The 16,291-nt window shown below is 46.7% G+C and overlaps 1 protein-coding gene across 1 annotated transcript in view; it reads left to right on the forward strand.

The window, feature by feature from the left end:
* The window catches only part of LOC126972154 (DNA replication licensing factor MCM4), a 41,166-nt gene that overhangs the window by 18,705 nt on the left and 6,170 nt on the right, over positions 1-16,291 (forward strand). Inside the window, exons 7-11 of the mRNA XM_050818745.1 lie at positions 436-678; positions 1,378-1,606; positions 7,544-7,738; positions 10,153-10,329; positions 10,888-10,975. Coding sequence (XP_050674702.1) covers positions 436-678; positions 1,378-1,606; positions 7,544-7,738; positions 10,153-10,329; positions 10,888-10,975 — 932 coding nt within the window. The remainder of the gene's footprint in view (positions 1-435; positions 679-1,377; positions 1,607-7,543; positions 7,739-10,152; positions 10,330-10,887; positions 10,976-16,291) is intronic.

Below are 16,291 nucleotides of genomic sequence, written 5' to 3' on the forward strand. Positions count from 1 at the left end.
TTCCCGATACTTTTTTGTCTGGATGTATTTCTTACAAAACCATATATCAATAATTAAAAATCATGTGTATCAAACTATGATAAACGCGTTTTATATTATGACGTTCTTCGAAGAGACGAGGAAAGATTTTTGCAGTAATGTCAAATGAAAAGAATGCATTATGGCTCTAAATACGACGAAAGTTAAAGGTCAGTTTTATGGATTATATTATATATTTGATTACCCTGCTAAAGATGGGAGGACGATCTGGACAAATTCGCAGGAGTGAAGTAGTACCGGGTTGCCAAAGACAGAAATGAGTGGAAAAGGTGGGAGGAGGCCTATTTGATTGCCATTTGGCAATCAGCGGAAGATAACCTAAATTATATGTAACTTCGATATAAGAAATAGTATTCTTATTGTTGAATAAATGGCTTTATAAATATTTGATTACAGACATTGACCAGCTGGTGACGATATCGGGCATGGTGATCCGAACGTCCAGTATCGTGCCTGAGATGCGCGAGGCCTTCTTCAAATGCGCGGTGTGCGGCGCTGCGGCGGTGGCTGAGCTGGAACGAGGCAGGGTGCCGGAGCCGAGTCACTGTGGACACTGCAACACAGCACACAGCTTCCAACTCATACACAACAGGTCACACTTCAGTGACAAGCAGCTGGTCAAGTTGCAGGAGTCACCGGGTTAGTTATTTATATAATCTACTAGCCGTTCCCGCCCGGGCGAATTTTAAAGGGAAAGAACGTTGGAATTCGAAAAATAAGTAGCCATAAACCATCTTGGATAAATTTCGCATTGAATGGTTGTAGTTTCATGTTGATACGATTAATGGTTAAGGCGTGAAAGAGCCTCAAACAAAGACCATTTTCATTATCTATATAAATATAGATATTATCTTCTTTTAAGTGGATACGAACTCTTCTCTAAAAAGATCACGAAACGCAGGGTTAACCAAAATGATAGTAAGAATGTAATTTTAAAGCTAAATTAATTAAAAACACAGTTATAATTTCATGCATTTTAATAATTTAAAAAGTGTTTTATTAAAAAATTTTCTTTTGGCTATTCTATTCTAGTGGCTCTAGGGAGGTTCCTTTGCAAAGGGTGCTGGCTTGATAAATGAGTAACTGCACCTTTTTCTGCCGTGAAGCAGTATTGTGTTTCGGTCGGAAGGGCGCTGGAAATTACTGGGCAAATGAGACTTAACAATTTATGTCTAAAGGTGACGAGCGGAATCGTAGTGCTGCTCAAATTTTTGGGTTTTTCAAGAATCCTGAGCGGCTCTGCATTTTAATAGACAGTGCGTATTAATAGCCACCAGCTGAACGTCTTGCTCGTCTCGTTCCTTATTGTCATTAAAAAAATATATAATGTATTTGCAGACGACATGCCGGCGGGGCGTACGCCGGCGACGGTGTCGGTGATGTCGCACGGCGCGCTGGTGGAGGCGGTGGGCGCGGGCGAGCGCGTGCACGTGACGGGCGTGTTCCGCGCCGCGCCCGCCGCGCTCAACCCGCGCCGCGCCACGCTGCGGGCGCTGCACCGCACGCACCTCGACGCGCTGCACTACCGCCGCTCGCACGACAACACGCTGCACAACATGGACGACGAGTGAGTGATACTTACATCATTGATATGTCGTGCACGTGACGGGCGTGTTCCGCGCCGCGCCCGCCGCGCTCAACCCGCGCCGCGCCACGCTGCGGGCGCTGCACCGCACGCACCTCGACGCGCTGCACTACCGCCGCTCGCACGACAACACGCTGCACAACATGGACGACGAGTGAGTGATACTTACATCATTGATATGTCGTGCACGTGACGGGCGTGTTCCGCGCCGCGCCCGCCGCGCTCAACCCGCGCCGCGCCACGCTGCGGGCGCTGCACCGCACGCACCTCGACGCGCTGCACTACCGCCGCTCGCACGACAACACGCTGCACAACATGGACGACGAGTGAGTGATACTTACATCATTGATATGTCGTGCACGTGACGGGCGTGTTCCGCGCCGCGCCCGCCGCGCTCAACCCGCGCCGCGCCACGCTGCGGGCGCTGCACCGCACGCACCTCGACGCGCTGCACTACCGCCGCTCGCACGACAACACGCTGCACAACATGGACGACGAGTGAGTGATACTTACATCATTGATATGTCGTGCACGTGACGGGCGTGTTCCGCGCCGCGCCCGCCGCGCTCAACCCGCGCCGCGCCACGCTGCGGGCGCTGCACCGCACGCACCTCGACGCGCTGCACTACCGCCGCTCGCACGACAACACGCTGCACAACATGGACGACGAGTGAGTGATACTTACATCATTGATATGTCGTGCACGTGACGGGCGTGTTCCGCGCCGCGCCCGCCGCGCTCAACCCGCGCCGCGCCACGCTGCGGGCGCTGCACCGCACGCACCTCGACGCGCTGCACTACCGCCGCTCGCACGACAACACGCTGCACAACATGGACGACGAGTGAGTGATACTTACATCATTGATATGTCGTGCACGTGACGGGCGTGTTCCGCGCCGCGCCACGCTGCGGGCGCTGCACCGCACGCACCTCGACGCGCTGCACTACCGCCGCTCGCACGACAACACGCTGCACAACATGGACGACGAGTGAGTGATACTTACATCATTGATATGTCGTGCACGTGACGGGCGTGTTCCGCGCCGCGCCCGCCGCGCTCAACCCGCGCCGCGCCACGCTGCGGGCGCTGCACCGCACGCACCTCGACGCGCTGCACTACCGCCGCTCGCACGACAACACGCTGCACAACATGGACGACGAGTGAGTGATACTTACATCATTGATATGTCGTGCACGTGACGGGCGTGTTCCGCGCCGCGCCCGCCGCGCTCAACCCGCGCCGCGCCACGCTGCGGGCGCTGCACCGCACGCACCTCGACGCGCTGCACTACCGCCGCTCGCACGACAACACGCTGCACAACATGGACGACGAGTGAGTGATACTTACATCATTGATATGTCGTGCACGTGACGGGCGTGTTCCGCGCCGCGCCCGCCGCGCTCAACCCGCGCCGCGCCACGCTGCGGGCGCTGCACCGCACGCACCTCGACGCGCTGCACTACCGCCGCTCGCACGACAACACGCTGCACAACATGGACGACGAGTGAGTGATACTTACATCATTGATATGTCGTGCACGTGACGGGCGTGTTCCGCGCCGCGCCCGCCGCGCTCAACCCGCGCCGCGCCACGCTGCGGGCGCTGCACCGCACGCACCTCGACGCGCTGCACTACCGCCGCTCGCACGACAACACGCTGCACAACATGGACGACGAGTGAGTGATACTTACATCATTGATATGTCGTGCACGTGACGGGCGTGTTCCGCGCCGCGCCCGCCGCGCTCAACCCGCGCCGCGCCACGCTGCGGGCGCTGCACCGCACGCACCTCGACGCGCTGCACTACCGCCGCTCGCACGACAACACGCTGCACAACATGGACGACGAGTGAGTGATACTTACATCATTGATATGTCGTGCACGTGACGGGCGTGTTCCGCGCCGCGCCCGCCGCGCTCAACCCGCGCCGCGCCACGCTGCGGGCGCTGCACCGCACGCACCTCGACGCGCTGCACTACCGCCGCTCGCACGACAACACGCTGCACAACATGGACGACGAGTGAGTGATACTTACATCATTGATATGTCGTGCACGTGACGGGCGTGTTCCGCGCCGCGCCCGCCGCGCTCAACCCGCGCCGCGCCACGCTGCGGGCGCTGCACCGCACGCACCTCGACGCGCTGCACTACCGCCGCTCGCACGACAACACGCTGCACAACATGGACGACGAGTGAGTGATACTTACATCATTGATATGTCGTGCACGTGACGGGCGTGTTCCGCGCCGCGCCCGCCGCGCTCAACCCGCGCCGTGCCACGCTGCGGGCGCTGCACCGCACGCACCTCGACGCGCTGCACTACCGCCGCTCGCACGACAACACGCTGCACAACATGGACGACGAGTGAGTGATACTTACATCATTGATATGTCGTGCACGTGACGGGCGTGTTCCGCGCCGCGCCCGCCGCGCTCAACCCGCGCCGCGCCACGCTGCGGGCGCTGCACCGCACGCACCTCGACGCGCTGCACTACCGCCGCTCGCACGACAACACGCTGCACAACATGGACGACGAGTGAGTGATACTTACATCATTGATATGTCGTGCACGTGACGGGCGTGTTCCGCGCCGCGCCCGCCGCGCTCAACCCGCGCCGCGCCACGCTGCGGGCGCTGCACCGCACGCACCTCGACGCGCTGCACTACCGCCGCTCGCACGACAACACGCTGCACAACATGGACGACGAGTGAGTGATACTTACATCATTGATATGTCGTGCACGTGACGGGCGTGTTCCGCGCCGCGCCACGCTGCGGGCGCTGCACCGCACGCACCTCGACGCGCTGCACTACCGCCGCTCGCACGACAACACGCTGCACAACATGGACGACGAGTGAGTGATACTTACATCATTGATATGTCGTGCACGTGACGGGCGTGTTCCGCGCCGCGCCCGCCGCGCTCAACCCGCGCCGCGCCACGCTGCGGGCGCTGCACCGCACGCACCTCGACGCGCTGCACTACCGCCGCTCGCACGACAACACGCTGCACAACATGGACGACGAGTGAGTGATACTTACATCATTGATATGTCGTGCACGTGACGGGCGTGTTCCGCGCCGCGCCCGCCGCGCTCAACCCGCGCCGCGCCACGCTGCGGGCGCTGCACCGCACGCACCTCGACGCGCTGCACTACCGCCGCTCGCACGACAACACGCTGCACAACATGGACGACGAGTGAGTGATACTTACATCATTGATATGTCGTGCACGTGACGAGCGTGTTCCGCGCCGCGCCACGCTGCGGGCGCTGCACCGCACGCACCTCGACGCGCTGCACTACCGCCGCTCGCACGACAACACGCTGCACAACATGGACGACGAGTGAGTGATACTTACATCATTGATATGTCGTGCACGTGACGGGCGTGTTCCGCGCCGCGCCACGCTGCGGGCGCTGCACCGCACGCACCTCGACGCGCTGCACTACCGCCGCTCGCACGACAACACGCTGCACAACATGGACGACGAGTGAGTGATACTTACATCATTGATATGTCGTGCACGTGACGGGCGTGTTCCGCGCCGCGCCCGCCGCGCTCAACCCGCGCCGCGCCACGCTGCGGGCGCTGCACCGCACGCACCTCGACGCGCTGCACTACCGCCGCTCGCACGACAACACGCTGCACAACATGGACGACGAGTGAGTGATACTTACATCATTGATATGTCGTGCACGTGACGGGCGTGTTCCGCGCCGCGCCCGCCGCGCTCAACCCGCGCCGCGCCACGCTGCGGGCGCTGCACCGCACGCACCTCGACGCGCTGCACTACCGCCGCTCGCACGACAACACGCTGCACAACATGGACGACGAGTGAGTGATACTTACATCATTGATATGTCGTGCACGTGACGGGCGTGTTCCGCGCCGCGCCCGCCGCGCTCAACCCGCGCCGCGCCACGCTGCGGGCGCTGCACCGCACGCACCTCGACGCGCTGCACTACCGCCGCTCGCACGACAACACGCTGCACAACATGGACGACGAGTGAGTGATACTTACATCATTGATATGTCGTGCACGTGACGGGCGTGTTCCGCGCCGCGCCCGCCGCGCTCAACCCGCGCCGCGCCACGCTGCGGGCGCTGCACCGCACGCACCTCGACGCGCTGCACTACCGCCGCTCGCACGACAACACGCTGCACAACATGGACGACGAGTGAGTGATACTTACATCATTGATATGTCGTGCACGTGACGGGCGTGTTCCGCGCCGCGCCCGCCGCGCTCAACCCGCGCCGCGCCACGCTGCGGGCGCTGCACCGCACGCACCTCGACGCGCTGCACTACCGCCGCTCGCACGACAACACGCTGCACAACATGGACGACGAGTGAGTGATACTTACATCATTGATATGTCGTGCACGTGACGGGCGTGTTCCGCGCCGCGCCCGCCGCGCTCAACCCGCGCCGCGCCACGCTGCGGGCGCTGCACCGCACGCACCTCGACGCGCTGCACTACCGCCGCTCGCACGACAACACGCTGCACAACATGGACGACGAGTGAGTGATACTTACATCATTGATATGTCGTGCACGTGACGGGCGTGTTCCGCGCCGCGCCCGCCGCGCTCAACCCGCGCCGCGCCACGCTGCGGGCGCTGCACCGCACGCACCTCGACGCGCTGCACTACCGCCGCTCGCACGACAACACGCTGCACAACATGGACGACGAGTGAGTGATACTTACATCATTGATATGTCGTGCACGTGACGGGCGTGTTCCGCGCCGCGCCCGCCGCGCTCCATAAAAATGGGTGTCCCACAGGGTTCAATTCTTGGTCCGTTTCTATTTTTGATCTATATAAATGATTTGCCATATGTTGTTAAGGATAATCATGAAATTGTTTTATTCGCTGATGTCACATCCCTTTTATTTAAGATTAAAAGACGTGAATTAGTCTTGGATGATGTAAACAATGCTTAGTCCAAAATTGTTCATTGATTCAATGCTAATAATTTGCTTTTGAATAGTAAGAAAACTAAATTTATTAAATTCATAACCCCAAATGTCAATCAGGTGAATTCAAATGTACTTGTGAACAGGAGTACTTGGAACTTGTAGGCACCACAGTTTTTTTGGGTATTACTTTAGCTGCAAAACTCCATTGGCGTCCACATATAGCTGGTTTGGCGAATAGACTTAGTACTGCAGCATTTGCTGTAAGGAAAATTCGCCAGCTCACAAACGAAGACGGCACGTGTCGTATATTTTAGTTATTTCCATACTGTTATTTGTAACGGTATTTTACTGTGGGTACACGTTAGTGATATTCAAACGATTTTTGTGCTGCAGAAAAGAGCTGTTCGAGCAATCTACAATCTGTCCAGTAGACATTCGTTGAGAGATAAATTTAAAGAGATCAACATATTAACTGTACCATGTCAATACATATTTGAAAACCTAATATTTGTGCTTAAAAATATAGATCGTTTTAAAAAAAACAGTGACATTCATAACTGCAACACTAGAAATAAACATAATCTTGCTCTGATTCACACAAGGCTAACGAAAATAGACAAATCATTCAGGGGACAATGTGTCCGTTTTTATAATAAAATCCCTGAAGAAGTTTGCAAACTACAAAAAAAAATTTTAAATATTTGTTAAACAGAAACTTAAAAAAAAAGCTTATTATACAATTAAAGATTATATAACAGATAAAAGTGCATGGGATTAAAGCAATGTAAATAATTTAAGGTCTGCATACTATTTTAATTTATAAGCAGTAGGACTGTATTATTGTATTATTTGTATATTTTCTTGACTTCAAAAAGTGATGCATTTATCCTATTTTGAGAAATAAACTATTTGAATTTAGATCATTGATATGTCGTGCACGTGACGGGCGTGTTCCATTTGCATTATGCTAATTGAATTTATGTATGCTTTCAGCAAACAGCATCAGTTCCCACCAGAGCGTGTTGAAATGTTCAAAGCACTGGCATCACAACCCGACAGCTACGAACGTCTTGCACGAGCCATTGCACCATCCATATACGAGAACCTGGATATCAAGAAAGGTGTACTTCTACAGTTGCTTGGAGGTACCAAGAAGAATTTTAACGCCGCTGGTCGGACACATTTTAGGTAAAGTTTGTCTATTAATATTGCCCGGTGTAGAATATCTGCGCTATGACTCCTCCACATCAGTTTTATGAGTTTGTTTTTCAGACAATAAGGGAGACTCCGAATTGCCGTACGCCGTTGAACATAGAATGTCTCCTACATTCTGTGGTAGACCGTAGAAATTAACGGATGCTCTGCCGATTCAAGTATTGAACAGGAGCTCTGAGTTTGTATTTGCTATTTACCTATGCCTCGGAAAAAATGTATAATAGTCAAGTACGGAAGTCTCACTGCGAAAAATCAATTAAAGTAATAGGGACTCTTGTGGTCACACAATAAGGTGTAATTCAAATCGCACAGCGCTTCAAACCTACATTTTTATTCAACTTGAAATTGCCTCTCTTTCTATTTCTCTTCTGACGACATTAGGGTTGACTTCTTTACCTAAAAGTACTGTACCTACCTAGTATAAGGTCAACTTATAAAAATATCTCAGTTTTTTCTAAAATATAAATTGTTATGTAATCGTTATTTTAAATCAACATTCCTTCGTTGTCAAACCTATTTAGTATATATGAAATAATATCATGAATTGTAATTTCATTATAATAATAACCACTTTAAATTAGATTGTTTCAGCGTCTTTAGGAAGCTTAACAAAATTTAATTAGGATCGCAATGACCTTTATATACTTTGCTTTATTTAAGTTTCTCCATTTATAAAATACCGGTCGGATCTGTGAAGTAGGTGACAACAAATCTCGCGCGTGCGTCACTGCTCGCTCGTGAGTATTGGCTGGCCTACTGTATAGAGGCCTCCGCACGTACTAACGATTTCCATACCTACACGGGGAGTGAGACATGCCTAGTCTCGGTGCGGTATATTAAAGTATACACAAGCACATACCTAAATTAGTTCCCTCCCACTAACTATGTTAATTATAAAAAAAGACGTGTGGCACTCGGGGACTGCCGCGGTAAAGCTATTGCATAGCATTTTTTATCAACTTATGCAATTTTAATTATTTATTTATTTTATTTATACAGTATTTTTTTTTTCTTTGATACTAATTCAAGTTACACTTTTTGAGCGTGGTGACCGATAAGAAAACAATTTTTTTTTTATAAATAAATGAGAAGTTAATATTGTTCAGAAATTTTTTATTATCTTACAATACATGTAGGTTATTCAGGAATATTTATCATTGAAACTATAGGTTTATGGTAACTGAAATAAGACACATTATTTTCAGACGTGATATCTTCTAAATATCTGGTAAATGCCGCGTCAATGGTGATCCCATATTTTGTTGTGGATTCTTGTGGATCATTATTCATTTTCAAATTCATTATTTTCGAAAGAAAAGTTGTCAACCACTCTGATTTTCTATCAGCGAAGTTGATGTTGAAATCGCCAGCCAAAATAAGTGGAAATTTATTACCATTTGTACCAAGTATTTTCGACCGTTCTTCAGTGTACTCCAGTAAAGTGCGATGAATAAAATGCTCTACCTCGTCCAATTTTGGATTCGGAGAAATGTAAATAATAATAAAAATTAAAAAAACGTGATAAAAAAAAATAATCAAAATTAAAAAAAATCAAGAGGTACCCCTGGCTCGAACATGGGACCTTCTGCACAAAAAGCATACGTGATAACCGCTGTTCCACGGCAACTGTAATGACCGTGGCAAAATATCTATATACATCGAGTAAGTGGAGTGTTAGGTTTTTTTTCGTTACGGAATTTCTGGATTCGGTCTCCACGCTCAAGGAAAATGAAAGTGATAAGGCTTCATGGATGATGATAGGTCATTGTTCTCACTAATGAGCTTCAGAATTACTTTGATACTTAGCGAATTAAAGATACGTCTTCCTTCGATATTTGTGTATTGCGAACTAGTTTTAAAGACTACGGTTCTTTTCTTTAATAGTAGTGTGTGTGAAACATGTATCAGACAGTTACTAAAAAATACCTACATTGAGAAATTAAGTTCAAACAGTAATGTTGTTTTATAAGGAGTTTTATTGTATGGCGGCCATATATTATTAGGGATTGGATTGATGTAGTCACGACTTTTATGTTTACATTATGTATGTATTTGTGTTGCGTTAATAGTAAACAGATTTCTTACTTCAGTTATACCAGTGGAAGTGGCTCCTTTGCACAGGATACCGGCTAGATTATGGGTACCAAAACGGCGCCTATTTCTGTCGTGAAGCAGTAATGTGTTAGCATTATCGTGTTTTGGTCTGAAGGCCGCCGTAGCTAGTGAAATTACTGGGAAAATGAGACTTAACATCTTATGTCTCAAGGTGACGAGCGCAATTGTAGTGCCGCTCAGAATTTTCGGGGTTTTCAAGAATCCTAAGTTGAACGTCCTGCTTGTCTCGTCCCATACAAAAAAAGTTATCCTTAGTTCTATGTTACTTCCAGGTCAGAGATCAACATCCTGCTGTGCGGTGACCCTGGAACCAGCAAGTCTCAGCTGCTGCGGTGGGTACACGCCCTGGTTCCTCGCGCGCAGTACACCTCAGGGCGGGGCTCGTCGGCCGTCGGTCTCACCGCCTACGTCACCAAGGACCCGGACACTCGCCAGCTGGTGCTGCAGACGTGAGTACTGACTATTAACTGTAAACAGCAAAAACAGCAAGTTATCATGTTGTTATTTTCAATATTACAGCAAAAAATTTTGTCTGTCATTCAATGGTCGAGTGATGCAAACCCACGCGTTGATGCCGAACTGAACTGGTTTGCTTTTTTTTTCTTTTTGACTTCAAGTACAGGATAGATTCACAACGATCTTCCATTAGAAATTTTAAAACTTTACTGGAAAGATGTACTTATCATTTCCTTCGCCAATATTATGTACGTATTCAGTGCTTGATTTTTTCTGAGACATTAGGGATAAGATGATCAATGACCTCAGCTGATGGTAAGTGATACGGCCTAGTCCAACCGGACTTAGTATTTTTTTGGAGGTAAAAGTATTGTATTTGGTAAATAGCTTTAATCCACGTTTATAATGCCATCACTCTCATTACGAGGTAATTCACCGTTTTCAAGAAAATAACGAAAAAAAAAATTTAAACCTAAAACGGGTAAATTGAGATTACGTAAAGCTACATGAATGATAATCAAGTTAAAGCAATAGCCAATACACTTTTACAGGGGGGCCCTAGTACTTGCGGACAATGGAATATGTTGTATCGATGAGTTTGACAAGATGAATGACTCCACCCGGAGTGTGCTTCATGAGGTGAGTGTCATTTTATATTGCATACTGATTTGCATCAAACACTATCCAGGATTAGTGTGTTTTTATAAATTTACTCTTGGAGCTAACAGCTGTGACCGTTATCTCGAAGAATTACTCACATTAATGTGTGTCATGTGAATTATTTTACCAAACCGAGACCAAACTATAATTTGTTTATTTTTTATTTTATAAGTACTATATCGTAAAAAGATTATTTTTATCAAATGCGATAAAGTTAATTTTGTTATGTTTTTAAAGTGATATCTGGGTTGCATACACAAATAAAATTTGAAAACAAAATATTATGAACAAGCCGCGGGACGGCGGGACACGAACCCATGACCTTTCGCGTTCCGTGCGAGTGCTCTTCCAACTGAGCTGCAACTGCACCCGTTCGAGTGAAGTATCGTCATAAAATCTTGTATTTTTTTCAACTTTCTGGTTGTGGATTCATCTACAGGATCTACTTTACAGTTAATAACCTGCTCAACCCCAATATTTGCATATTAGGAAATTGACTTGAGATGGCGCTCTTGCAAATCTTAAGAGGTTATGTTTTTAAAGTGTTAATCCTCACTTTTGATATTAATACACAAATAAAATTTGAAAACAAAATTTTATGAACGATGCGGGGCTTGATATCCTGCTCAACCCCAATATTATCAACTCTGTACATGAAGCCACAACCTGAGAGTTGAACAAAGCATACAAGGTTTATGACGATACGTCAATCGAACCATTAGCTCAGTCGGGAGGGCACTCGCACGGTACGCGAGAGGTCGTGGGCTCGAGTCCCACATCTTCATAAAATTTTGTTTTCCAATTTTAAAAGTTAATTTTATTACACAACTAGTTCTGTGTTACCCTAGAGGTAACCGTACCCATTCCCGCATCACCCTAGACTACTCCAGGCGTGTGTAACTGTAGTTGCATGACTAGTATGCTCCCTGGTTTAGGTGCGTATAGGCGTACATATTGTATTGTACTAATTGCATTATTATTTTATCTAATTTATTTATTTTTTATTTACTATCAATGTTTTTTTTTAAATTTCCTATTGAGTGACTGAAAGAACATCATTCAAGTTTCATATATTTTTGGACCAAAAAATGAAAATGCCAGCCAAAAAGAAAAAGTACTATATTCGGATAGAATATGTACACAATTCCTAACTTTTTTACTATGACGTCCAATCTGTGGGCACAATGGTTACGTCGTAATAAAATAATTAAAAAAAAAACCTTTGGTGATTAAAAGGTTGGGAGTGTCACTATTAAAAGAATGGATATCTTACGTTATGATATAATACTTGATAGTAAAACACAGTGGTAAGGTTGATGAAAAGTGTTAGAAAAAACTATTTAGTCATAAAATAAAAATAAAAAATATTTATCGAGTACTAAACAGCATTTATTTGTTTGATCGCTATTACAAGGTAACGGCAACATTACTAACTAAGAAAAAACTCTCTGGCAAGGTGTGATGGCGCTGGGAGAAATAAACAATATTAACCTTAACATTCCTGCTTAAAATCAGTGGTAATAATTAATAAGTTAATGACGTCCAATTAAACATTTTCTAGTCTTACAAATACGTCATCTAAACTTATTGCGGGTGGGCTGAGGTAAGGTAAGTCATGTCTAGCATAACCCATGTACCAGACTATGGACATAGTATGGGAGCAATATCCGATGGTTCTCTTTCCTATATGGCATGTGCCTCTAATCAACCCTAAGTCTTACAAGCTCTAAAGGAATTCCACCACTGAGCTCAATGCTAAAACCTCCATCTGGTTGAACATGCTCTCCATAGTAACTTCTCGCTTGTTTCAGCTGATATGTACCGAGGCTAAATAATATTAATTCTTCTTCGCTCAGCTTAGGAAAGTCATTAAACTCTGCCATATCCGCAGACATGGGCTGGAACTGTGACCTCATTCTGTTCAAGTTACGTCTGGCGACAAGATCTGCCAGTGTATTGGGCATCAGATCAGATGCATGGACATTATCCACTATCAACACGTAATAAGCATTAATTAATGCTGCTGCGATTCTAAAATATACAAACATTTAGTGCAATGTTATATTAATAAGCACGTTTCTCAGCAGGCGGAAATCGCTTTTAAATCGGCCATTCACTATTTCCACAACCCAGCGGCAAATAGTAACAAGGCGTGACTTGTTTGCTTGTTCCGTAGTTAGTTGCGATGCTCCTGAATGCTTTGTCTCCGGCATTTTCACAGTATAACCATTTCCTTCAAGAATGGGAACTGCATCTCTGAAGCCTCGGTCTAAAATAAATATGTCCCCGCTTTGATAGAACCATTGGAATAATCCATCGCCATGATCACTTTCATTTTCAGCAATATTCCGCATTATCTGCGCATCTGAAGAAGTAGCAGCGTGTAGACCTGAAACTTCTATTATGTGACCGTCACAGCAGACAAATAAAAATGGTTGTACTAACTTCCGGAACATGTGACTACTATAAGATTTTCTTTGAAAAAATGAGTTTGAGCTTTTTTGTATGTAGATGTATGTGCTGTCCACAATTGTAATAGCTTTTCTTTCTTCGGGAGGACTTCCAATATTTCCAAAAAGACTTTCTGGGATAAGAAGATTCCTTCGTGTGACATCTTCCCGAGTCATGTGGTCAAACCCCAAATGCATTGGAACAAAGTCTCGTAAAAGTGCTTCTTGGCCGGTCGCAAGCATTCGCGCGAATATGGATTCGCTCGTTTTAAATATCGTTGCGATCCGAACTGGCGACTCAAATAGTCGCCAGTTCGGATCTTTGCCAGTAAAGCTGCTAAAATTGTTTTTTTGTTTCTTCTCCGATTGAAGCTCGGAGTGTTGGCCAATAAATCAGAGAATTGTTCAGCGGTAAGACCAGTCCAATCGTGGAACTCTTTGTTATTGATCAAATCAAAATGCTCAAAATCTAAAACTTCTGTTTCAATGTGGTTTATTAACAACCTTAGCGCACTAACTGCACAGAGCTGCGTAAAAGCTTCGCTATCACACTTGATTTTGTATCACTCTAAGAACAAGAGAGTAATGTCACGATAATCGTCCGATGTAGCCAGAGTCGCATGGATAACTGACTGGCTGGTGACGCTGGCGTGACGTGGGCGGTTGGCAACAATGCGTTCATGCACGCAGGTAGCCGTCCCTTTTCATTAGTTCTCGGAATTCCAATCGAACTTGAGAGAGAGAGAGAGAGAAACCAGTAATGTTTGACTCTAAAAAGACAACATTCTCATTAGAGAATGTTGTCTTTTTTTTCATTTTCTTTATATTAATAAAGAAAATGAATGTGTTATAAATAGTACGTTTTTATATTTTGACCTTGAGTATTTTGCAGTCTTCTTGGTCGGTGCTTGCTGGAGCTCCGCTATCGTTCTCTTCGTGCTCTCGTTCGTTACTTTCTCCGGTGTTGTCGTCTCCGTCAGAGATATCTCCTCTACTTCTTGGTTCAGGGGTATTTCTTCGTCGTCGCTCATCGTCCCTCCGCTGGCTAGAATCTCTTCCTTCTGGGGTTCGTCGTTTTGATACGACTCTTGACTCTCCGTTGGCTCCGGCGTCGAACTGATCATCTGTCGTAGTGAGAATTCTTCTTCTAGTTCAGCGTCCAGTAAGTTTTTTTTTTATAAATTTATTTAATCATAAATATTTGCACTTAAATTTTACATCTCGCCAAACTGTTGCAACAGTTTGTTGGCGAGTTTACGCTCTTAGACAATATTATACTATTGTGCATCTATAATAAATTATATCTAATTTGTTTGTTATATTATACACTATTACTAATACACATATAACATTACACACATATCATTACTTAGTTATCAATTCATAATATTCCTAAAAACATATTAAAATCTTACCTGTATACATATAACTAAACTATACTACTTTAAATATTAAGGCTTACGTGGAGACGTTAAGAAAGTGCTCTTTTAATTTTTTCTTAAGTACTACTCTACAGTCTTTTTTATCCTCTCTTAACCATTCTATACTATTAAAAATTTTTGGCACAACATATTCCCTTAATCTTTCCCCATAGTAGTTACATATTTTTGGTATTATATATATATTCCTGATATTCTTTCTCAAATTTTCCCTCAGATTAACAGGGTTTTTAAATCTATTTGAGTAACAATTTTCTATTGTTATTAAATAGTTTACTTTGTTAGTTACTGGCAGTATTTTTAAGTCTTTAAATATATTGTCATAATTTTTTCCGTATTTTTCCTTTTCCTTGCTTCCAATTATTAGTTTTAATAGTCTAATTTGAATTTTTTCAATCTCGTTTAAGTAAGTCTTAAACGTTTTACCGTAAATATTTAGACCATAGCTTAAGACTGAATCAGCTAGTGCATAATATACTACCAGTTTTGTATGTTTGTTCAGCACGGGCTCGAGATGATAGAACTGCCCTAGAACCGATCGTAGTTTATTGCATACCGCTGTCACATGTGTTTTGAAATTTAAGTTACAATCGATATGCAATCCCAAATACTTATAATTTTCTACATATTGAATATAATATAATAAGTAAGTTTCCGGAATCGGTCGGTGAGCTCATTTTGCTGGATGTGCCTTGTCGTTCCCGGTCGCCCGTTTTATATCCCGAATGCACCTGCTTGTTGCCCTTTCGCGTTTGCATCTGTCACGTCCGTTTCTTTGTTCAAAATAGTTCATCGCCCCGTGGGATAGGTAGGTAGGTCGTTAGGTAGGTGGTTTTGTGTTTTTTGTATTGCATAGCTACATTGTTTCTTTGTTATTGCCTAGCAATAGTTTTGTTCGTTTATTGCTTAGCATTCATTTATTTATACTGCATACATGTATGTGTATGCGGTATCTATCGTAGTAGTAGTAGTCTAACCTAATCTTTTTTTTTAAACGCTGGAAAATCCTCATGGATACCCGACAAGCGCGGGGGGCGCTGTCGAGTTATGCCGGACTCTTACCGGCTAAAAACCAGCGGTGTTCCTCCTCACCGTCTTCTGGCGGAGCTGCGGGAACGCTTTCGCACACTTCCGCTGCTCCACCGACGGTTGTCCGTACCCGGACCCATCTCTTGGGGCGCCCACCCGTGGCGCCACTCACCATTCAACCTGGCGTGCTGGAACACGGGACACGCCAGCCGTCTCGTGGGTCTCCTCCAACTGGGCGATGGTACCCCCCAGTTCCACCACCCGGAGACCCACATTAAGGGGGAAGGCGGCGCGCATGTGCCAAGCGCCTCAGTCCCACTCTCTTGCAGCGGATTGGGTTCGACGGGGGATTGCCTTCCCTCACCCGCTCCGCCGCC

Source organism: Leptidea sinapis, chromosome 25 (genome assembly GCF_905404315.1).
Source record: "Leptidea sinapis chromosome 25, ilLepSina1.1, whole genome shotgun sequence".
Classification (NCBI taxonomy): domain Eukaryota; kingdom Metazoa; phylum Arthropoda; class Insecta; order Lepidoptera; family Pieridae; genus Leptidea; species Leptidea sinapis.